At 39.2% G+C, this 26,203-nt stretch overlaps 1 protein-coding gene across 2 annotated transcripts in view; it reads left to right on the plus strand.

Annotated features, from left to right (window-relative positions):
* Positions 1-26,203, plus strand: part of LOC124611148 (germinal-center associated nuclear protein) — a 279,556-nt gene that overhangs the window by 223,486 nt on the left and 29,867 nt on the right. For both annotated transcript variants that reach the window (XM_047140221.1, XM_047140218.1), the window contains exons 24-25: positions 4,172-4,441; positions 15,011-15,208. In XM_047140221.1, coding sequence (XP_046996177.1) covers positions 4,172-4,441; positions 15,011-15,208 — 468 coding nt within the window. The remainder of the gene's footprint in view (positions 1-4,171; positions 4,442-15,010; positions 15,209-26,203) is intronic.

A 26,203-nucleotide genomic window follows, 5' to 3' on the forward strand; every position in this document is an offset into this window, starting at 1 on the left:
TATTTTATTTTCCCTAGTATTATCAAAATGTAGACAATCAATAAATGACATAAATTTAGAATAGGCATAATGTTAAGTTTTTGGAAGGTACTTTAATTTGATAAAACAGTTCATAATTTTAATTAGTCAGAATACATTAAAAATAAATTTTCTCAAGGAGTCCCTTATAAAAAGAGGTCTTTTATTTAGGGTCATCTTATACTTGGGTAAATATGGTAAATAATTGTGAAAATAATTAATTTTTCTGTATTTGAAGAGGGGTGAGGGTGGGGGAAGAGTGCATTGTGAATAGTAGTCAAGTTCTAGAAGATGACAGAGTTCGATGATATGTTGAAGAACTAGTTTCCACATCCAGAATTCAGGAGAATTAGTGCTGGGTGAGAGCATCCTAATGGCCCCATGGTGTAGGTGGCATTCAGATATTTTGAGTCATGTTGTAGAGCAAGCTCAATAGCTGGGTCATGGGTATTCCCTAGACGGGCACTTCTTTTGTACTGAGCTAGTTCAGTGGTGAGCATTCTTATGTAAAGAGGCATGGTATAACATTGACTGGTAAACAACATGTGTTGTACATATTTCTCAGCCTTTTATGTTGTAGGATTTGTCAGTGGTGGGGCTGAATATAGTGGTAGAGGCTGTTTATAAAGATCAGTTTTTATAGTGGGAATGATTACAGGGGAGGAACCTTGAGGTAGAGGTGATAGTTGCCTGGGAACATTAAGAGGTTAGATGAGTGTGTTACAAGAGTGACGGAAGGTGATAGTGGGTGGTGTGGGAAGTGTGTCAGGGTAAGATTTTTTCATTAATACTTGAAAGAGTCATACTCTTAGTGAAGTAATGGATTGAGGCATGTGTGGCGAGGAGGGTCCTTTTGGGTTTTGTTGGAAGTTGGAGCTACAGCGAGTGTTCATCAGAAACAAGGGTATCATCAGGAATGCCCTAGGAAAGTGTGACAGAACCTATCGTTTCCTGCACACGCATGCAATCTGATGGGTAGGGTGAACAGCAGTATGATCTGTTTTGCTAATAATGCCATAATGTAGGGGAAGTGACTGGAGAAGGGTACAGGATGAGTTAGACAGAATTTCTGTTTGGTGTGATGAATGACAGCTTGCTCTGAATGAGGGACAATATAATTTGATGCAGATGAGTAGGAAGAACAATCCTGTAATGTTTGAATACAGCATTGGTGGTGTACTTCTTGACATAGTCACATCCAATTAATATCTAGGCATAATATTGCAAACCGATATGAAACAGAACAAGCTTGTAAAGTCAATTGTAGGAAAGGGGGAATTCTGCGAGAGTGTAACTCATCTATAAAGGAACCCACATAAACGACACTTATGAGCTCAATTCTTGAGTACTGCTCAAGTGTTTGGAATCCCCAGCAGGTCAGATTGAGGGGAAGATACCAAAGCAATTCTTATGTATGGTGCTAGATTTGTTACTTGTAGGTTCGATCAACACAAAAATATTAAAGAAGTGGTCTATGAACTCAAATGAGAAGGGAAGACAACAGTCTTTTTGTGAAATCCAATTGAGAAAGTTTGGAGAAATGACATTTGTTGCTGACTTCAGAACAAATCTGCTGCTACCAGGGTTTGTGTGGAGGTATACATATAGCCATGTTTTCCTTGCTCTGTTTGCGAATGGAACAGGACAGGTAATGACTAATGGTGGTATAAATTACCCTCTACAATATACTGTATGGTGGCTTGAGGAGATATACATTTGTTAAGTGACAGGAACAGACTGCCTGCAAGACTTCTTTGCCAACCAAATCTGTGGGGTAATTTTTGGAGAGGAAAGTTTGGGTGGGGTTCTTGATATAGGTGTTGATTGATTTGATGGATTTAGTGTTGGAGCCATTCTTTTCCCAGTTTAAGGACAAAGCCTCCCTCACACACACACACACACACACACACACACACACACACACACACCCCCTTGTGTGTGTGTCAGGGATGGGGGGGGGGGGGGGGGGGGGGGGAGCTGAAAAATCAGTGAAATTGTGCAAACACTAACATGAAAGTTAAATGGAGAAGTTTGTGATTGAAAATAGTTCATACTACTGTATTTATTTGATTAGTCACTTCACAGTTTCACAACCAGTACTGGTTCCAGCTAACAACTGATTATTCAGTCATTCAAATCAGGAAATTTATTTCCTTTATTAACATGGTAAAAAGTTGTATTACAGTGAAGCTGTTGAGTTAGTCAGATTACTACTGTAAGAAAACTAGTGAAATTATGTATTATTTTACATTTCTCTGTGCAACACACATCAGTCAGTTGCATATGAGTGCCCGCCTATTGCCTTTTTTTTTTTTTTCAGTCCTGGAATTTCTGTCATCATATTGTAGTAAACTGTTTTCTAGCAGAAAGCATTAATCTGAATATGTGACTGATTCTGGGTCTATTATTTTATAAAAGTCAGTCATTCTGTATACAGTTATAAAATTTGAACATTGCATAATTTGAACATTGCATAATTTGAGCTAGCTATTTTTGCAATTTTTGTTGTTTCATAAATAATGAACCATAAATAATACACAAAATATTGTAACTTATACAGGGTGTTTCAAAAATGACCGGTATATTTGAAATGGCAATAAAAACTAAACGAGCAGCGATAGAAATACACCGTTTGTTGCAATATGCCTGGGACAACAGTACATTTTCAGGCAGACAAACTTTCGAAATTACAGTAGTTACAATTTTCAACAACAGATGGCGCTGCGGTCTGGGAAACTCTATAGTATGATATTTTCCACATATCCACCATGCGTAGCAATAATATGGCGTAGTCTCTGAATGAAAGTACCCGAAACCTTTGACAACGTGTCTGGCGGAATGGCTTCACATGCAGATGAGATGTACTGCTTCAGCTGTTCAATTGTTTCTGGATTCTGGCGGTACACCTGGTCTTTCAAGTGTCCCCACAGAAAGAAGTCACAGGGGTTCATGTCTGGCGAATAGGGAGGCCAATCCACGCCACCTCCTGTATGTTTCGGATAGCCCAAAGCAATCACACGATCATCGAAATATTCATTCAGGAAATTAAAGACGTCGGCCGTGCGATGTGGCCGGGCACCATCTTGCATAAACCACGAGGTGTTCGCAGTGTCGTCTAAGGCAGTTTGTACCTCCACAAATTCACGAAGAATGTCCAGATAGCGTGATGCGGTAATCGTTTCAGATCTGAAAAATGGGCCAATGATTCCTTTGGAAGAAATGGCGGCCCAGACCAGTACTTTTTGAGGATGCAGGGACGATGGGACTGCAACATGGGGCTTTTCGGTTCCCCATATGCGCCAGTTCTGTTTATTGACGAAGCTGTCCAGGTAAAAATAAGCTTCGTCAGTAAACCAAATGCTGCCCACATGCATATCGCCGTCATCAATCCTGTGCACTATATCGTTAGCGAATGTCTCTCGTGCAGCAATGGTAGCGGCGCTAAGGGGTTGCCGCGTTTGAATTTTGTATGGATAGAGGTGTAAACTCTGGCGCATGAGACGATATGTGGACGTTGGCGTCATTTGGACCGCAGCTGCAACACGGCGAACGGAAACCCGAGGCCGCTGTTGGATCACCTGCTGCACTAGCTACGCGTTGCCCTCTGTGGTTGCCGTACGCGGTCGCCCTACCTTTCCAGCACGTGCATCCGTCACGTTCCCAGTCCGTTGAAATTTTTCAAACAGATCCTTTATTGTATCGCTTTTCGGTCCTTTGGTTACATTAAACCTCCGTTGAAAACTTCGTCTTGTTGCAACAACACTGTGTTCTAGGCGGTGGAATTCCAACACCAGAAAAATCCTCTGTTCTAAGGAATAAACCATGTTGTCTACAGCACACTTGCACGTTGTGAACAGCACACGCTTGCAGCAGAAAGACGACGTACAGAATGGCGCTCCCACAGACTGCGTTGTCTTCTATATCTTTCACATCACTTGCAGCGCCATCTGTTGTTGAAAATTGTAACTACTGTAATTTCGAAAGTTTGTCCGCCTGAAAATGTACTGTTGTCCCAAGCATATTGCAACAAACGGTGTATTTCTATCGCTGCTCGTTTAGTTTTTATTGCCGTTTCAAATATACCGGTCATTTTTGAAACACCCTGTATATTCACATTATGTGTTGCACATGATAAAAATGTTTTTTATTCTAGGTCAACAGGCACCAAATGAGCCAGAAATCATGAACACTACACCCCAAAAAGAAGCTGAAATCCTACTTGAATGCCTAGAAACAGAAGTTGATGAACCAGTCCAACTGGCAGACAGGTCATGTCTTGATAAGCAGGGTAGCCCTGTCATGCATGGGAGTATGAGATTAAGGAGTGTTTTAAGAGAAGTATCTTTGTTGGAAAATAAGGTGGACCACCTGGAGAAGCAACAGAGTTCCATACTAGCAAAGCTGGAAAAGGAGTTAATATCTGGTTAGTATGGAGGCAACAAATTGCCTTACGAATACTTCTTATAGCATTATTTGATTATTTTAACAAACAAATTGGTGATGGACTTATGAACCTCATTGTTCAATTTAAATTTAACTCTCTCCAGCATTGGTATGCCCTGTAATTCTGATTATTATGAAATTTCACTTTGATGAATTCAACTTCCATTCCCCTATAACTGTTCATTACAAACCATCAACGTTGTGACAGAGGAGTGGCTTTTATATCTCAACAATACAGAGATCAGGTGAATCCACATCAAGTTGTGTATGTGGAGAGACTACACTAACATAGGGTTCATGAAGAAGAGTGAGGAGAATTTTTGGTAGTTGCTGGGACATCTGGATGACTGACCAATCTGACGTTGTAACATTAGCCCACATGGCCTTGCTATGTTGGTATTATGAATGGTTGAAAGCAAGTACAAAACTGCACCCATTACATTTCAAGAAGTAGATTTGGACTATGCCCAAAATTTATTGGGTATGAACTACAGATTGAAACTCCATAAATTAGTTAGTCCATTAGTTAGCTACATGTTCCATAGATCATTTGAATGATTCTTTCATGAAAATGATGTAGAACAAGTCATTTTACAGGATATGTATATTGCATATTGAACTCGTTTCTGGGCTACTGACAGCTTTAGTGGGCATTAAGGGTCATTTTTCTCTCTAGTGTTGTAGGTCTTTACTTCACCATTCTTCTCAAATTGTAATTGATCATTCATGATGAATTTCATTAGCAAATATATGTATTGTGATGATGTAGTGAAAATGCCTTGCTCCTTAAAGGGGTATCTCATGACATCCATGGGTGAACACCGCATGTTCTTCTTACTGCTTGTTTTTCTACAATCGGTACTTTTTTTATAAGTGGTGGGTTACCCCAGAAAATTCTTCTGTAAGACATTATTGAGTGGAAATATGAGAAATCTGTCAGGAATTTTAATGCTTTTGTTTCCCAGATTAGCAATTATACAAAGATCGAAAGTAGCTGAACTTAATTGTTGAGAAGCTCAGAAACATGCTTCTTTCAGTTCAAGGTTTTTTCAATATTTACACCCAGAATTTGGAGCATTATACCCTATTTATTGACTCCTGCTCACGTACTACATCAGCTGTTGGTATGACTATTTGTTGTACCAAACTGAATATTTGATTCCTGATTGTGCACCACGTCAATTGTTGGTATGACTCTAGTTGTTGTACATTACTTAATATAGTGTGTGTTTTCAAAATTGAGCGAGAGGCTGTTTTCTGAGAACACCTAATAATTCTTTGGAAAATATCATTTACAGTTTCTTTTGTTGCTTTCTCCATGATTTAATTTATTAGAGTGCTAATGTAATTTGCAAAAAGTATCAATTCTGCTTATTGAATATTAAGTGGAATGTCATTCATACATTACATTACAGAAAGAGAGAAAAAAAAACTTGAAGAAACTATTATGTAATGTAAAGAGGGAGCAGAAGAAGAAGAAGAAGAAGAGATGGAAGATTTGATTCTGTAAGTGTAATGTAACAGAGCACTGAAAGAGCTGGCTAAGATACCATGCACTCAGAATTATTGGCTCTCTTGGGAGAATTAACCACTCTACCTGGTATGCAACAGATAAGAGACTCACAAAATACCCGTAGACTACAAGTAGAATGTAATAATCCCAATACCAAAGAAAAATGCGCTGATAGGTATGAATAATATCAAACCATTGATTTCATGAGTAATGGTTTCAGAATACACAAATTATTCACAGAAGAATGGAAAGACTTTTTAGGATTGACCAAGGCAAGATCATTTTGGATTTTGGTGAAATGTAGAAACATGTGAAGCAAACTGACCATTTAACTTGTCTTAGAAGAAAAGCTGAATCTATATTTATAGCATTTGTAGATTTAGAGGAAGCTCTTTATTTCAAATAAGTGAAAGGCAACTACTCACATATAGTGGATTGATGTGAGGAGCACAGATACACATAACAGGAAACAGCATCTACACTAGCTTTCAAGCAGTGAGTCTTTTCCTAGCACAAAGACACACATTCACATACACAATCACTAGCCACCCAAAGGCACAATCCCGTTATCATGGCAAGAGTCTCTAAAGATAGATAATTTGAGTCAGACTGTGACAAGTTTTTTGCAGTGACACTTGTCACAACAAAGTATAAAATCTTTTGTATGTTATGAGGAAAACAAAACATGAATGAACATTGTGAATTGTGATTTTTTTCAGCTCATTCCAAACAGATGCTAATCATTTAATTAGAGTACAGGATGGTTAGTAAGATATCATAGATCATAGTATTTTAACATTAATGTAACTTCTTTGTGAAAAGACTATTGACCAACTATATCCTGCTCAAATATTCAGTTCATCCTTCATGAAATCTTCAACTGAATTGTAAATAATATCATTACTGACTAAGACTAACTTGGTTCCCCATCACCCCCACACCCACACACACCACCCACCAGCCCCATCCTCCACACCTCCCACCACCCACCCCGTTGAGTCTAGCTTCATACTCAGAATGTTCCTGTCCTAAAATTGTTTGTAAATTGTAATTCCCATGTATTGGGGAATCTGAGCATGTAAGTAAAACAATGAACAATATTTATATATAAAAACAAAGATGAGGTGACTTACCGAACGAAAGCGCTGGCAGGTCGATAGACACACAAACAAACACAGACATACACACAAAATTCAAGCTTTCGCAACAAACTGTTGCCTCATCAGGAAAGAGGGAAGGAGAGGGGAAGACGAAAGGAAGTGGGTTTTAAGAGAGAGGGTAAGGAGTCATTCCAATCCCGGGAGCAGAAAGACTTACCTTTGGGGGAAAAAAGGACAGGTATACACTCGCACACACGCAATATGTGCGTGTGTGCGAGTGTATACCTGTCCTTTTTTCCCCCAAAGGTAAGTCTTTCCGCTCCCGGGATTGGAATGACTCCTTACCCTCTCTCTTAAAACCCACTTCCTTTCGTCTTCCCCTCTCCTTCCCTCTTTCCTGATGAGGCAACAGTTTGTTGCGAAAGCTTGAATTTTGTGTGTATGTTTGTGTTTGTTTGTGTGTCTATCGACCTGCCAGCGCTTTCGTTCGGTAAGTCACCTCATCTTTTTTTTTATATATAATTTTTCCCACGTGGAATGTTTCCTTCTATTATAATGAACAATATTTCTCATATTACATGAGTGATTGAAATAGTTTTTCGTAAATGATTCTAAATTACTATGTAAAAATATGATAATATCGTAGATGTGTAGGGTGAGAACTGTTAATAATTGCATTTTTTAAAAAATAATGTGCAACATGATTTCCATGGCTTTACAGCACACACATCACACAAGCACAACTTGGATGCTGTGGGCAGGGACAGTGTTGACCAGGTTGCCATGAAATATCCTTGACAACACTGGTAAAATCAGCTATTGACACTGTTATTGCACCTTGGTTGCAGACATATTTATTATTGAAGGTGTTGTTTTGTAAAAATGGAGGAAAGTAACCAGAAAGTTGTGATGTTCAATTTCTCCCCAACCGAAAAAGATTTTATACTGGAAGTCATATTGTGTCAGCATTAAAAAAAAAAAAAAAAAAGTCAAGGAATTCACAGAACATAGGGACAAATCAGGACTTGAAGTGTTTGAAAATGAGTTACGTCAATATTAAGAAAAGGACCAACAAAGGGTCCATGAGTGGCAGGGTGTAATTTCAAGATGCGCTTCACAATTATTACATTCCATCACTATGTATCTACATGTGCTGTGTAAGCTGGAACAAAAACGGAGTCAAAACTCTTCAAAGTTGAAATGCATGAAACAAGAAGCAGTAATTTCATCAGGGCTGCTGTTACAGAAAATGAGCATACACTGAGAGTAGACCGGAAGCCACAGTTTATTCCTATTTCCAATTCCTATGTTGACAATGCAGATTTTCATCCCAAAGTTATAAACGGTGATTTGTATACATTTTAATGTTGTTGAATAAATAGCTTGAAACTAATTTGGCTGGAAAATATAGTTTATATTATTACCTGTTATGTTCTTGTTCATTTGCCGGCCGCTGTGACCGAGTGGTTCTAGGCGCTTCAGTCTGGAAACGCGCGACCGCTACGGTCGCAGGTTCGAATCCTGCCTCGGGCATGGATGTTTGTGATGTCTTTAGGTTAGTTAGGTTTAAGTAGCTCTAGGGGACTGATGATCTCGGATGTTAAGTCCCATAGTGCTCAGAGCCATTTGAACCATCTTGTTCATTTCTTGTTCTTATACAGATTTAAATAGCATTTTAGGCTACATTTCATTCAGGCTCCTCATCTGGTGCACTGACTGCTATGTTGTATTGTGCAAGTCAATTGCTGCAGCTGTAACATCTGTCACACAGTTTTGTTTTTCTCTGAGTCCTAAACTTAAACAACTCAATATTTTGCACATTAACAAACATTGCCAGAGGCTAAAGAAGTGGTAAGTGTAACAAAATTTTCCAAGACTGACATTGGATTGACCATGACATCTTCTGCACTGCATTCCAGGACACACCTACTGAGCCACCACCTTATGATTACATATAGAATACAATGCTTACTACTGGTATTGTTCTCAACATGCGTGCATTGGTATAACAGTTTAAGCAATAAATTAATTCCGTTTTCAAGTTTGCTAACAACTATAATTAACATCAAAATCAACTATAATTAACGTAAAAATATTTTGCCTTCATTGAAATCTCGTTTTGTGTATTTGCTTCAGTTCTTATTGGGAGTTAACATCTTTTTAGCGCAACAGATTAAAACATAATCAGAGGGCCTAATTTAAAGTTATTTGTTCACTGCCCTGTAATACACTGCACCAGCCAAAATGCAGCCCATAGTGAATGCTGTTCTCAAACATGGGGCGAGGTAGTTGACGTTCATAAGCAGCTGGAAATCACCCTGACTACTGTCAAATGATTGGCAGCTGCTGCAAATCAGTGTGTTGGAAGTGTCCCCGAGAGCTGTGTACCTATGATACCAGTACCATAGGTATCTCAGGTACTACTCTCCCCTGTGGATCCAGTCTCCTCTGCAGAAAGTACAGGATCTGTCACTACTTGGCCATGTAGCCGTGAGTGGCATGTCAATGGTGGATCTAGGTGTCCTATACAGTGTGGTTGGGGGCCAGGGAGGACTCAGAGAGTTGTACTAATCCCCAAATCCAACAAGTTTGTGGTGTTGTCTTTTACTGAAACAGAAACAGTGGGAATCACTTCACCTGTTTTGTCCAGTGTCAATAGGAGACAAACACAAAAGGGTAGGGTCTGTTAATCATCAGCAGTTCAAACCTGTAGCAAATGATGGTACCCATTAGGGCAATGGCAGCAAGGGTCTAGAAAGGACACCAGGTGCACTCATTGTGTATACGTAGGGCCCTCAGGGTCTCATTCAACATGTTGAAGAGGCTATTCCAGCAACCATTGAAGGAACAGGGTGCAACCAAATGCAGATTGTGGCACATATTTTAATAAATGATGCCTGTTGTCTGGGCTTCGAGGTCTTACTTCGGTCATTCCAGCAATTGGCAGAGAAGTTGAGAAGGCCAGCCTTGTGCATGGAGTTTAGCAAAGCACACAATTTGCAGTGTTTCTCCAGAACTAATCTAGACCCTTTGGTTTTGAGTCAAGTGGAAGGAACTGAACCAGAGGCTTTTGTGACAAGCTATGCTGTGACTTGGTGGACTTGCATCGTAGGGTTGAGACCTGTATGTGCCCCCTAAATGAGTTAGGTTTGCACTACACATCAGAGGCTGCTACTCAGGTAGCTGACCATGTGTGGTGTGTGCACAAGGTTTTTTTTTTAGATTAGACAACTCTCTATCCAGTGCAGATAACAACAGCTGTAAGAAACCCAGAAGTATCAGTGTAAGATTGAAAGAAATGCCTCCCACAGGTGAGAGTATTAAAATCCTAATGGTTAATTGCTGAAGCATTCACAAAAACATGCCAGAGATTGAAGCACTCCTGAAAAACAGTGAAGCTCACATAATACTAGGTACAAAAAGCTGGTTGAAACCTGAAATGGATAGCTGTGAGATTTTTGGGAAAAAATTTAAGTGTGTTCCGAAAGGGTAGGCAAATGGGAAATGGCAAGTGGTGTATTTGTTGCAACAGACAAGAAAATCAAATCCACAAAGATAGAAACTAAAGCTGCATGTGAGACTGTTTGGGCAAAACGTAGTATCAGAGGTGGGCATGAAATGAAACTCCTAAAGGAGCAGAGATTACTGCATAATAGGTATAAAACAAAGTGTAGGGCTATAGAGAGGGATACTAAATGAAACACATTTAGCTGTTAAGAGAGTAATGTGTGACCCCTTCATTGACTACCCTAATAGAATATTGCCAAATGATATTTCACAAAACCCAAAGAAATTCTGGTTGCCTATAAAGGTTGTTAGTGGCACTGAATGAAGTTGGTGTCCAGTCTTCAGCAAATGAGACAGGAACTGAAATTGAGGGTAGCAAAGCAAAAGCTGAAATGCTTAACACTGTTTTCAAATGTCCATTTACACAGGTAAACCCAGGAGAATTGTCCCACTTAATCCTTGTACCATTGGAAAGATGAGTGAAGTAAGTATTATTGTCAGTGGTATTGAGAGACAGCAGAAATCATTAAAATTGAACAAAACTCCAGGGTCCAGTGGAATCCCTGTCAGATTCCATACTGAATATTTGGCTGAGTTAGCCCCTCTTCTACCTATAAATTATCGTAGCTGTGCCCAGTTCATGGGAAATAGCACAGGGCACACCTATCTACAAAAAGAGTAGTAGAAATGATCCACAAAATTACCATCCAGTATCCTTGACACCTATTTATTGCAGAATCTTAGAATATGTTCTGACCTCAATCATAATGAGGTATCTTGAATAGAATGACTTCCTCAGTGTCAACGAGCATGGGTCTCGAAATCATGTGAAACCTAACTGGCAGTTTTCTCACACGACATACTGAAAGCTTGAGTCAGATAGATGCAGTGTTTCTTGATTTCCAAAAAGTATTTGACTCAGTACCACACCTATGCTTATTGTCAAAAGTAAAATCATTTGGGTTATCACGTGAAATTTGTGACTGGATTGAGGTCTTTTTGGTAAGTAGGATGCAGCATGTTACCTTAGATGGAGAGTCATATGCAGAATTAACTTCGGGTGTGCCCCAGGGAAGTGTGTTGGGACCCTTGTTGTTCATATTATAGATTGATGACCTTTCAGACAATATTAATATTAAAATCAGGCTTTTCGCAGAAGATGGAGTTGTGTATAATGAAGTACTATCTGAGAAAAGCTGCATAAATATTGTCAGATTTCGATAAGATTTCACAGAGTTGCAAAGACTAGCAATTTGATTTAAATTTTCAGAAATGTAGAACTGTGCACAAAAAAAAAAAAAAATGCTATGACTATAATATCAATTCAGGGTATGAAACAGAATGATGAAGTGGCTCAGTAATAGGTAAAACAGGTGGTAGACTTCAGTTTCTTTGTAGAATACTTGGTAAGTGCAATCAGTCTACAAAGGAGATTGGTTACAAATCACTTGTGTGACCAGTTCCAGAATTTTGCTCAAGTGTGTGGGACCTGTACCAAATAGATCTGACAGGGGATACTGAATGTCTACAGAGAAGGGCAGCAGGAATGGTCACAGGTTTGTTTGATGCATGGGAGAGTATCACAGAGACACTGAAGGAACTGAACTGGAAGACCCTTGAAGATAGACATAAACCATCCAAAGAAAGTCTATTAACAAAGTTCCAAGAACTGCTTTAAGTGATGACTCGAAGACTACTACAACCCCTTACGTAATGCTCACATAGGGATCATGAGGATAAGATTAGAATAATTACTGCATGCTCAGAGGCATTGAAACAATCATCCTTCCCTCGCTCCATATGTGAATGGAACAGGAAGAAACTCTAATAGCTGGTGCAATGGGATGTACCATCTACCATGCACTTCATGGTGGTTTGTCAAGTGTAGATATAGATGTAGATGCACTTGTTTTGTACATAAATGTTATATGCTGATTGTTTACTTACTGCTATTCAAGCATATAGAACAGTTTTGATAGAAGCATTCAGTCATTATTGGCTGCTTTCAAACTCCATGTACTTAACTTCTTACTCCAAATATTTCTTTCGTACACTGCCACCATGTGCCTATAAACTTCCATAAAATATCATATTAATTGCAAGTCATCTACAAAAATTGATATGAGATGAGTTATCTTCACTAACTATATTTTTAAAAAATTCTACAATGTAAGGAAAAGTTAAGAGCTCTACTTACCATAAAGGTTACATGTTGAGTTGCAGACAAGCACAGTGAAAAGACACTAACTTGTTAGCTTTCAGCCAAAGACTCTGTCATAAAAAAGGAAACATGCACACTTGTGTGCACTCTCTCTCTCACACACACACACACACATACACACACACACACACACACACACACACACACACGAACTTGGCTTGATCCACAAAATTTGGCAGTCAGAGATGATCATATGGGATTAAACCATTAACTTCATTATTATGATGATAAAAAGTTCCAAAATATCAATTTTTATAGATTTTATCGTTTCTATTCTGGTTTATTTAGCATAGTTTTTGGCCAAAAATTTGATTATGGCACAATTGTTTTCACTAGAAAGGTTTGTGAGACCATTTCCTTCTATCTTCTATGGATTCAGGTTCACATATTGACACAGTTAATGAAAGCACTCTGTTCATATTCTTTGGTTCCATATCTCGATACAGCAAACTTAGAAAATACTCTCTTTATTTAAGTAGAAAAACTCGCATCTTACATCTTAATTTAAATCAAATAAATGAGAATACATGGACTTCAACATGACTCTTTTTCCTATAAATACTGTTAGGGTAGTCATCATGAAGGTTTCAGTTTTATTTAAGATTTTTACGTACCTTCACTAAACCAGTGTCCATTTAAACAAATTACTCCAACATTTTTAAACTTGTACAAAAAAGTTTCAGTTTGTCTATTTCTGAACTTGATCGTTTGAGTATCCAGTATTTAAACCATTTGCATTACAGTGCATGATATATTTAACACATTGAAACTCATACAAAAAGTTGCAGTTAACCTATTTTAGAGCGTTCGTCACTCAAGTATTCAGTATTTAAACCATTTACATTACAGTGCATGATATATGTATTTCCAATTTTATTTATAGTTCTGGGTGTACTATTGTTTGGTAGATGTTTATGTCTGTTAACATCCTCATCAGCACTTGTCAGTTTCCCTAATTTCTTCTGATGTGACAAGTATTAATGAACATTTTGTGAAATATTTTGGAATCTAGTTTGTATAGATGTAAACTATCTTTCTTCAGATGTCTATTACTTTAAAATTTATTAGTACCTGCCATAAGAAAAAAGTAACTGGATTTTGGAGAGAAGAGAGAACTGTTACAACTGTCTGCAGGTGAAATAGGATGATAGGTATAGAAGTTCAAATTCTTGCAGAATAATATTTTTGAACTCACTGAGGCAGGTGGACAACAACACTCAACAGATCCCTCTGATACCTACCACACCATAACACCACCGCCTCCAAATTTTACTGTTGGCACTACACACGCTGGCAGATGATGTTCACTGGGCATTCACCACACCCACACCCTGCCATCGGATTTCCGCATGGTGTACAGTGATTCCTCACTCCACATAACGTTTTTCCACTGTTCAATCGTCCGATGTTTATGCCCAAGCGAGGCGTCATTTAGCATTTACTGGTGTGATGTGTGGCTTGTGAGCAGCCGCTCGACCATGAAACCTAAGTTATCTCACCTCCAACCTAACTGTCATACTTCCACTTCCAGTGGATCCTGATGCAGTTTGGAATTTCTGTGTGATGGTCTGGATAGATGTCTGCCTATTACACATTACGACCCTCTTCAACTGTTGGCAGTCTCTGTCAGTCGACAGGCTTAGTCGGCCTGTACAGTTTTGTGCTGTAAGTGTCCCTTCACATTTCCACTTCACTATCACATCAGAAACAGTGGACCTAGTTATGTTTAGGAGTGTGGAAATCTCGCATACAGACACATGACACAAGTGACACCCAATCACCTGACCACGTTTGAAGTCTGTGAGTTCTGCAGAGCGCCCCATTCAGCTCTCTCATGATGTACTGAGGTCACTGATATGGAGTACCTGGTAGTAGGTGGCAGCACAATGCACCTAATATGAGAAACGTATGTTTTTGGGGGTGTCCGGATACTTTTGATCACATAGCGTTAAGTACCCATCAGTGAACACACAAAGTTAGTTGTTGAATTAAGTTAGATACTAACATTTTTCAAACTTCAGGTATTTGGAGTTTGTTTGGATACTAATACAATCTGCTAAAACCATTATGTGGCACATTATTACATAAACTGACTGGCTATTCATTTCTGTACATGAACACACGGTAGATATATTTTTACATATCAACCCATGTATAAAAATACATTTCACATTCACCCAAGTGAAGCTTATGATTTTCTCTTATAAGGTGCTGTTGATTTTCCACGTCACTCAGTGTCTTGGAAGTCAGATGCTGAAAGAATTACTCCATCATTCAAGTCTGAGGATAGACTAAAAATGTGCAGAAATAGTGTTGATGCAGCTGCCCTGCTGGATTCTGAGATGAAGGCACTCTCATCAAGGCAAGAAAAAGTTTTGGAGGACTTGGCAAGAAGTATTAATGAAGGTAAGAATTAGACTTTAGGCCAAAGGAGTATATGGTATAGAGCAAACACTTCAACGTACCATTCAGGTACTCATGTAAACATACAGGAATTTAGACCACTTGTGGGGAGAGGAGTACTATGAGCTAACAAGCCTCAGCTCTGTATTGCAGGATTGCAGTCTACACCTGCTATCTGTGCTTCTGCCAAAGCAGACAGGACAGATGGCCATACAAATTACCAATTTGACAGATGGCCATACGGATTACCAATTTGACCAGATGGCCATACGGATTACCAATTTATTCAGAGTCATACCTCAACCCCATAATGGACCAGGGTTCGTCTCTTTGCTCATTCCAAAATTATAAAACAAAACATGAGCACTGCACAACATGAAGCAGAGCAGAGAACACAAATCATAATGTTGTAGTTACTGCAAAATTGCTTGCCGAGATTGGCAGTGTCTTAAGTGTGATAGTTCAGGCCCAACGTCTACCTACACGACCATAGTTCAAAACATCTACCAGCCAAAACTGCCACATTGAAGTGTCTGCACTATAACAGTGCTATCAGTTTACAGTGTAACTGTTTCCATACAGCATGGTTTAGAAGAGTAAGCTGAGCAAGTTAAAACTTAAATTAAATACATTTATTGTTTTTATCATTAAAATTTTAAGATTTTCACCTTAGTTATCACGTATAAATGGTATTTCATGGCAAATATTTGACAAGAACGGTTTTAACTAAAAGAATAAAAATTAAAAGAGACAGTTTTCTGTAAACTGCCGCCTCCTCAGATGAATTTTCCTCACTTACTGCTATCCTGTTAGGTATTTTTATTTACTAATAAAATGCTGTCTGAGTGCAGATAGATGAATATTCAGAAATTAATGTTTGTTGTAGGTTTAAGACCTTCTTTGCATACACATATCTGTTCAAGTTAGTAATGTAAGTAGAAAGTCAGCAATAGCTTTATACAACTGTTTTCCACCTTAAACCTTTGTAAAGCTAAATGCCTTGGGGAACATGCAATCAGAACAGAGCTACACAACACCTTTGTGATACACTTCCAGAGCATATCGAGGCAGTTTCCTTTACTTAAAATGTCACCAATCCATTCCCAGCACGTTACTCTAATGTGTGAGGGAGAAGCCACTTGCTACAAATGTGGTAAGGCTGCTCACACAGGCGTTGTTCACTCTTCCCCTCCAGAGTGTGTTAATTGCCCTGTGGATAATTCTTCCTGGAATAGAGGCTGTGGCATCTACTTTGAGGAAAGGAATGGTATCCATATTGTGAGGGCAAAAATAATCTATAAGACTGTGCAGCCTCCAACTTTCACTACTTCATTTGCTTCAGCTCTTAAAAAGCATATTCTGAAAGCCAGTGCCTCTATACAAAGGGGGGTTGCCAGTGTTGTCACTAATACGCATGTTTGTCAGTGCCATTGTAAAACTAATGTTATTCCTGAGGCCAAAGCTCCCCCTAAACATCAGGAAAGTCACAGCTGCTGATATTGAAGAGCTTCTGGCACCTAAAAGGCCAGGCTTCAGTAAATAGGCCAGCACTACTACTACCAGTACCAATACCAATACCACGACCACTACCACGGAGGTTTCTGCGAAACCTCCTCGGGTGAACAAATGGCATTGGAAGCATCAGATGCAAAGAACACAGGCCATAAACCATCAGACCATGTAGACCTCATTCCTCTCTGACAGTTCTAATGATTTGTATACAACACAATAAAAAGTCTCCCTGGGGAAACCACCTAGCCACCAGACCAATCTTCCATTTGTTGCAGGATCCCCATCCCAGCAGAAAGACAGAGTGAAAGAAAAGTCTTGCTGATAAATGGCTCCATTAATGGGTCCAGGATGTATGTGGAGGAACTGAAACTCTTGGCTAAGAAACACATTTTAAACCTACGAATACCCCCATGCTGTGGTGCCATATCCTCCACCACAAGTATGAATTGGCTAGGGAAAGGGCTAATTTTTTTTTTTTTTTTTTTTTTTTTTTTTTTTTTTTTTTTTTTGGGGGGGGGGGGGGGGTGTAGCTGTGTTGGTCAGTAAAATACCCCACTCCTCTACTCTATCCCTGGTCACTGATCTGAAAGCAGTTTCTGTTTGAGTTTATGTGGGTTACAAGATTGTTGCACACGCTTTCACATGAAGTGACAGATTCTCAGATCTTATGGAGAAACTCCCCTGACCATTTCTCCTGCTGGAAGAGTTCAGTGCCCAAATTGTATTATGAGGTTCACACTCTACTTGCCTCGGGCTCGCATTTTAGAGAGCCTCATGATGTCTCAACACATGCAGTTTCACTCATTTCTTTGCTGCTACTATGTGGTCCTCAGCTGTAGATCTCTTTCTGTTCCCTAGCCCCACAGACTCTGCACAGTAGGAAGTAACTGATAACCTACATTCCAGTGACCACTTTCCACTCTGCATTCACCTACCAGATGGAGCTATCCTTGAAAGAAAGCTGTCGAAATGGTTGATAAACAGAGCTAAATAGACACTGTTCAGTCAGATGACTGTGTTTGAACACCAGAGCAGAATCCAGAATGGGTGGAGTACATCGCACCTGTGATCTACCATGTCATTGACTTATCCATCACAAAGTCCTCAGGTCATTTTAGAAGGCAGCCTGTTCCTTGGTGGGCAGCTGCATGCCACTGTGCAATTCAAATCAGGTGTGCAGCTCTGCAACAATTTTAAGTGCCTCCCAATAACAGAAAGTCCGCAGCTCGTGGTCTCGCGGTAGCGTTCTTACTTCCTGAGCACAGGATCTCGGGTTCGATTCCCGGCGAGGTCAGGGATTTTCACCTGCCTCGAGATGACTGGATGTTGTTGTTGTTGTTGTTGTTGTTGTCTTCATCATCATTATTCATTCCCATTATGATCAGAGGAAGACAATGGCAAACCACCTTCGCTAAGACCTTGCCTAGTACAGTGATACGGGTCTCCCGCGCCGTCCCCTACGCTCTGTCAAGGAGTGTGGGACATCATCATCATCAATAACAGAAAATCTTGCAGCCTTTTGAGTAATGAGAGCCAGAGCTCCACACATCATCAAGGAGAGGAAGAAAAAGTCATGACAAGTGTTCCTGGAATTTCTCAACTGTTTTACCAGTTCTGCAAAAGTGTGGAAAGCCATCAAGAGGATTTCCAGTAAATGCAGTTGGTTGCCTACAGCAGCAGTGCTGAAATGGGTATCTCCAAACAATAACTGGAGACATCGACCAGACAATGATAGAGGATTCTGCAGTGACCACTGCCACTGCCAGTCAAGTTCAAGAATTGCACCAGTGCACTGTCACCATGGAGAGGGGTGGCTGGACTTCAGGTCCAACAATTTTGGGTCCTCCAGCTGCCCTTTCGCCATGTAGGGTCTGAATTTGGCACTATCTGTGGCACATAATACTGCACCCAGTCATGACCAAATCTGATGCAGCATAGCGCAACGCTTGCTAACATCATCAGACAAAATCCTCTTAAAACATTCAGATTTGATATGGCAGACAAGACACTATCCCGACCTGTGCAGGGATTCAATTTTAATACTTCCCCTCAAACAAGGAAAGAACGGAACATTTGAAAGTAGTTACTGGAATGTCACCTTAATGAGCTGTGTAGGAAAGACCTTGGAACTAATAGTCAGCCATCATCTTGTCTGGATATTAGAGAACATCTCCTTGGCCACTCTCAACAGTTTGACCCTGCTATAGATGGCTATCAAGCAAGCTTTCCTACGTAAACAGCATTTTACAGGAATAATCTTTGATATCAGTAAGGTATATGACGCCGGCCGGTGTGGCCGTGCGGTTCTAGGCGCTTCAGTTTGGAACCGCGTGACCGCTACGGTCGCAGGTTCGAATCCTGCCTCGGGCATGGATGTGTGTGATGTCCTTAGGTTAGTTAGGTTTAAGTAGTTCTAAGTTCTAGGGGACTGATGACCACAGATGTTAAGTCCCATAGTGCTCAGAGCCATTTGAACCAAGGTATATGACACTACTTGGAGCCCCAAAACTCTAGGACTGCACCTCCAGTGGGGCTTTCATGGCCAACTCTCCGTATTCATTCAGTCCTTTATATTTAAACACTGTTTTAATTACTAAAACAAGCTATCAGATAATTTTGACCAGAAGAATGGTGTTCCTCAGGAAAGTTTTTAAGTGTTACCCTCTTTGCCATAACCATTAACATTATGTCATCTGTGGTAAGAAGTCCTGTGCCGTGCTCCTCGTTTCTGGACAATTTTGTAGCTGCATCTGATAAAGTCAGCATCTCAGCTGTTGTGTAGCTCCTTCTTCCAGCCATGCAGTTGAGAGAAGCCTCCAGTGTGTGGTGCTTGTGGCATACAGGTCACAATGCAACAAATTTTAGTAGACTGTGTTTTATGTCCAAACTAGAGAGCAGCAGTTCATTTGATGACTAATTTGCCCTGTATTTTAACTGATAGTCAAGTGAAACTTTAAGGTTTTGTGAAATGTCTGACTTGATTCCTAAACTTTTTTTGGAGATATTTTTAATTAGCCATCAGGGTGGCAGGCCCTTCCATGTGTTCAGTAGGTGATCAGCCAGTTACATTTCCTTGTGTACTTATTTTTGCTTTCTTCTTATGTAACTTATGTTTTAATTGTCATTTTTACGGTGTTTTAAAAGCTGTGAGCCAGTGTAGTTGTGTGGATGACTGTGAGAGACATTGGTACCATGAGTGATGTTGGGAGAGCCACTGTGTTTTTGTGGAATATGTGGTGTTCCTTGTTTAATGGCATTTTAACCAAATTTGTTCGTAGTAATATTTGCAAGGTCACTGATAACCTCATGATTGAACAAATAAGCGCGCGCACACACACACACACACACACACACACACACACACACACACACACACTATGCCACCTTGAAAACTAATCACTAAGTAATGAACAACATAAATCTGTCAGTTATGGAACACCATGTGTACAGGCCATAGTTCTGTCCCAGAAATTGAATAACTAAACTGGATTAAAAGCCTGGAGTACGTTGCTGTTCTTTTCGACATACTATTTTGTTGCAAACTGCTTTATTGCTGTCATGAGGTATTACTGCACTACACATGTAGTCTTTTTTTTTAAATTCAATTCTTAACAGGTTTTCACTGGCCTTTTTTCTTTTGGACTTTTTTTTTTTACATATAAATATCTCTCTCTCTCTCTCTCTCTCTCTCTCTCTCTCTCTCTCTCTCTCTCTCTCTCTCTCTCTCTCTCTCTCCTCCCCCCCCCTCTCCCCCCCCCCCCCCCCCCCCACACACACACACACACACACACACACACACACACACACACACAGCCCACGGTTGCTTCATCAGGAAAGAGGGAAGGAGAGGGAAAGACGAAAGGATGTTGGTTTTAAGGAAGAGGGTAAGGAGTCATTCCAATCCCGGGAACGGAAAGACTTACCTTGGGGGGGAAAAGGGACAGGTATACACACACACATATCCATCCGCACATATACAGACACAAGCAGACATATTGTTTTTAGATATATTTTTCCCACGTGGAATGTTTCCCTCTATTATATATATTCTCTCTCTCACTGATATACGTGCCACATCATTTCCATAAAATCTCAAGGGAGACACAACTTGTCTCTTGTGAAGAGCAGAGTGAAACTGTTTCTATCGGTGAGAACCATTCCTATCGTCATGTGTGGAACTTTCCTGTTTTATTCCAGGTGAAGGTGGCTCCTGGAAGGAATAATTCAAGGAAATTCAATATTTACAATTAAATTATACGTCTGGTGCAGTAATAAATTTTTGTTCATGAATGTCCCTTAGAAAAGGCTGTAGTCAGTCTTTTACCCTTCCTTTTGTTGCATCATGTATGCTTCCTTCTCAGTGGTCACTTGTTCACATACTTCATTGATCATTTATTGATATTACATACCTACTATGTTTTAAAAATATTAATTCTTGCTGGGCCTTTATTTTAAATCAAATGTAGACTTTGCAGTCTTAGTTACATTTTAGTTAAACAAGTGACAAATACTTGATATGAATATAATAGAGGGAAACATTCCACGTGGGAAAAATATATCTAAAAACAAAGATGATGTGACTTACCAAACGAAAGCACTGGCATGTTGATAGACACACAAACAAACACAAACATACACACAAAATTCAAGCTTTCGCAACCAACGGTTGCTTCATCAGGAAAGAGGGAAGGAGAGGGAAAGATGAAAGGATGTGGGTTTTAAGGGAGAGGGTAAGGAGTCATTCCAATCCCAGGAGCGGAAAGACTTACCTTAGGGGGAAACACAGACACTAGCAGACATTTGTAAAGGCCTTTACAAATGTCTTCTTGTGCCTGTGTATGTGCGGATGGATATGTGTTTGTGTGTGTGTGTGTGTGTGTGTGTGCGAGTGTATACCTGTCCTTTTTTCCCCCTAAGGTAAGTCTTTCCACTCCCGGGATTGGAATGACTCCTTACCCTCTCCCTTAAAACCCACATTCTTTCATCTTTCCCTCTCCTTCCCTCTTTCCTGATGAAGCAACCGTTGGTTGCGAAAGCTTGAATTTTGTGTGTATGTTTGTGTTTGTTTGTGTGTCTATCAACATGCCAGCACTTTCGTTTGGTAAGTCACATCATCTTTGTTTTTAGACATATGTATATACTTGAATACTTGTCCCAAAATACAATAGTTTAATTATAATTAGTGTTGCAACGACTCAGGTTTTCTCAGTGTGATTGATTAATGGTGTGCTTTGAATATTCTGCTTAGTTATTATTTCCATTTTATGCACATTATTTCGATGACCGACCTAGCCATCTTCTTCAGGTGCTGGGAGTTTTGCCGTTGTGTGTACTTCCTGATTGGACTCCAGGCAGCAAGTACACAACAGCAGAACTTTCAACACTTGGAGAAGATGGTTTGTTTGGTCATTAAGATATAGTGCATAAAATGGAAACAATAACTTGGCAGAACAACTGGAAGTTTGTCTGAATTGTAAGTAGTGTATCTGTGATTTTTGTCAAAAGGCTAAAGCAAGTTAACAAGTATGTTAAATTTTTAACTACTGTAAAATGGAAAGAGCCAGGTTTGGTTCACATCTCCTGGTTGAATTAACAATCAGTGCATTAGTATTATGCTATTAGGTAATTTCTAAACAATATGTTAGAAATGTTGGCCTGTTCTGCATATTTTCTCTTTGATGTGGAGTTACACGAGACATCTTTGATGTGGCCAGTCATAGAGCTATGAGCCTTTGCAGGAGAGCTGGCAGGTACATAACTAGAGAAAGGGAAAGTGTGTATTAATATGTGTACTTTCAGATCTAAAAAAAGGAAAAAAATGGTATCAGAAAGAAACAAAAATAGTTTATAACTCTAATATAAGGAAAATTACATGTTTGTAACCCTTCTACTGCAATATTGCTGATCCAGTTTTCAAGCGGTATGATGTATTGACTGTCGCAGGCAAACATTAACTGACATACTTCCCCCTCCACTGCCTCCCATAATTTCATAGTTTCCAAATGTATTGTCCATTACTTCCACTCATGCTGAACGAAATAGGGAGACACAACTTGTCTCTTGTGAAGAGCACGTGAAACTGTTTCTATTGGTGAGATTACCATAAAATTTCTGTTTCCCAACCAGTATTATCAGTTTCAGGAATTCCGGATATATCTAATATTTTCTGAAAATGTAGGTAAATTCCTTCTCCAATGAAGGAAATTATTATTCAAATTTGGCCATCTAAAGGCCAATAATGGCTTGTCCTGTGTACCACATTCATAGATCTGAAACAATTAAGGATTGTGTTATAGTTGTACTCTATAAACAAGGATTAATTACTTGTAATGCTACTTCTGTAGCTTTGTAGGTTTCATTTTGAGAAACAAGCTTTTTTTTTTTTTGGTGCAAATACTAATAAAACATTGTCTAATTAAGCAGTTGGGCTTTCATCTGATGACAGTCTTTGTGCCATAGAGAACAGTCTGATGTCTGCATCACTATTACTTCTTTTTTATTGTCAGTAGTTTCTTCAACAACAAAAATCATTACATATGTTATGTAAGGGGATATTGATAAGGCATCCATCTATCAAAATAAGTAAGGGAGGAATTTCATGGTACACTATCTAATCACAAATAACTTGACACCTATTAGTGGACATTAATATGGTGCGTGTACCTTTCACTTTTGTGACAACTTGGGGTCTACAGGGACACTTTTGTTGTTGTGTCTGAATGTCTGTGGAGAAGTGGCAACCTGTTCTTCCTCAAGAGCTGAAGCCAGAGAAGGTAATGGCGTCTGGAGCGAAGTCAATATTCTAACTCGCACCAGATCTGTTCCCTTGGTTTCAGGTTGGGACTCTGGACAGACCGGTGAATAGGGATGTGGAAATGGAAATCTATTAATAATTGCTTGAATAATTGGAAAAATTGATTGGAAAAAATAGTGGAGAAAATTTTGAAGGACAAATCTGTGTACAATTTTGGGTGAAGTTTAACTGATAACAATATCAACAGACTATGTATGTCAGTAAACATAATTTGCATTATGTACTGCTGCTTCCAGTAGTGTACAATACTAAATAATCAATGCAACCATTCAATTGTCAATTGTCTATAAGTTCTTAAACACACAAAGCACAATATTTTTGGTATAAGTAAACCAAGTTCAATAGGTGCTTATCAAATCTGTGTCATTACCTACACATTAATTCCATCGTGTTTAGTATTGAGTGTGACAATGTTGATGCAGGAATGCTCCTCCAGATACAGTGTTAATTATACTTATCTGCACCAAACCTCTTGATGCAGGATCTCGGCGGCGAATGAAATGATGAACAGATAGGAGTTGAACTTACAACTGTGCAAATAAATATTCCTTTTCTAATAACTTTTTATAATACTTCTAAGAATGGTTAAAATACACATTTTTAACACTGTTGGTATGACAGATCCAAATATGCGTCGTCATGCTACCACTTCCGAAACAAAAGGGTTGATGTCATACAGAGGTGCACAGTGGCTGAGCTTATTTCCCTTTTAGAGGCTTAATAATCCAGGCTGGTATGGACATAGCCTTTATTTTCAGCCATTGGAGTTATCCTGAATGGTTATCAATTTATATGGGCATGTCAGATTCTTATATTTCAAGGTTTGAAGAAATCAACAGTATTAGGATAAGTTTTCTCTCATAACAAAGTGCATTCTCCCCTTATTGTAAGTCAGCACCTTCACAGTGTCCAGCTTGTGAAGTATGCACGCACAGCCCAACGTCCGTTATCTCAGTTCACGCTCACATGTCCAGTACGAGGACAGTGTGGCCATGTTGTGCGTTTACAGTGATTTGCACTGCACAAATTCATGAAGCTCGTGTTTAGTGGTGTGATCCTTTGTGAAATCTTCGATACGGTAACAACTGGTTTCCATATCAGTGTCCCGAGGAATTTATTTCACCTTGTTGCTCTCACTTATTCATTGGGGAGACAGCCATACATCAGACATCTGTTGACGAGGTAAGTTCCTTGTTGAGCACAGAAAATTCATGTTACTTGAAGTATTGCCATTTTTAGTTTACACGCGAACACCCACATATTGTTTTAACACACGTACACTTAACATTTTTGCAGTCAGGTTTCGTATGTTTTTGCACTTTGTTTTTGAGTGGCTTTCGTACAGTTGCATTACATAAAGTTTCTGTAGTGTGCTTTCCACATACTGTACACACAACATAACAAAATAAGATACAATTACAAAATACACTTATCCTATTCATTTGCTGACATGCCATTATCGTCGCTTATATACATTGTAGTCTGTAACATATTCTCTCCCCTTTTTATATATAGGGTCATTACTTGTCATTTGGTTTTAGGAGATTTTGTCAGATTTCATTTTCATTACATTCTTTGCTTCCATTTATATGAGTACACATTTTACTCTCATTTGGCTATACATGCTTCATATAACATTCATACAATAATAGATTCTGTTTTCATTTATGGCATATATTGACACACTTCATTTCAATTTACAGTGTCTCCATATCGGGGCATATTTATCAATTCAAAAAGAATCAAAGAAATGAACAATAGTCGCTACAATAGTTACTACGCACCACTGGGATAACTACACGTGGTCTCGTCTCTCTAGCATTCTCCAGGAAAGATCTGCACACTACAGGGTTGTGGAAATTCCACAGAAAGGCTTTTTATTCAGTTACATCTTGTTAATAGACATAACTGTGATCCCAAGAACAAAATAATTTGTTATTTCTAAGCACAACTCAAATCTTATGATACCAATCATGATGATGATGATGATGATGATGTCCCGTACTCCGAGGAGCGTAGGGGACGATGCGGGAGACCCGCACCGCTGTACTAGGCAAGGTCCTAATGGAGGTGGTTTGCCATTGCCTTCCTCTGACCGTAATGGGGATGAATGATGATGATGAAGAATCATATCAAATACTAATTCAGTGTTTAAAAGTACAGTTCAGTATTTACTTTTTATGTTCATTGTATAAAGGATAACCATTTCATGTGCTGAGGTTTACAGAGTTGTATCAGCAGTATGATATTTTACGTATAATAAGCGTAAAACAGTGTTCACATAAGTAACAAATATGCTTAAAAATTTCAATGTAATTCAGGTGTTTGATATTTTTATGCATAGTCGACGCTCACAGTAGTTAGCTGGGTTTCAACCCCTTGATTATTTGGTAGTACTCGACCTTAGTTCAGCATTGTGATGTGTTGTTTTCTTCTTCATTTACTTTCACATTATCCCCCTCATGTGTATCATAAACTTAAAACTATATTTACATGTGGTGTGGTCCTTTCCATGTTTATATGGTACAGGATGTTCAGTGCATCGTCCCCTGGAAGAAAAAACGTAAAACTAAGTAAAGACTAAATGTTCATAGATAAATGTATAGTGCCTCGATGGCTACTAATACTTTCTTCATATATTCAACCATGTATTCATTCGCTTCAGTGTGCAG

Source organism: Schistocerca americana, chromosome 1, assembly GCF_021461395.2.
Source record: "Schistocerca americana isolate TAMUIC-IGC-003095 chromosome 1, iqSchAmer2.1, whole genome shotgun sequence".
Classification (NCBI taxonomy): domain Eukaryota; kingdom Metazoa; phylum Arthropoda; class Insecta; order Orthoptera; family Acrididae; genus Schistocerca; species Schistocerca americana.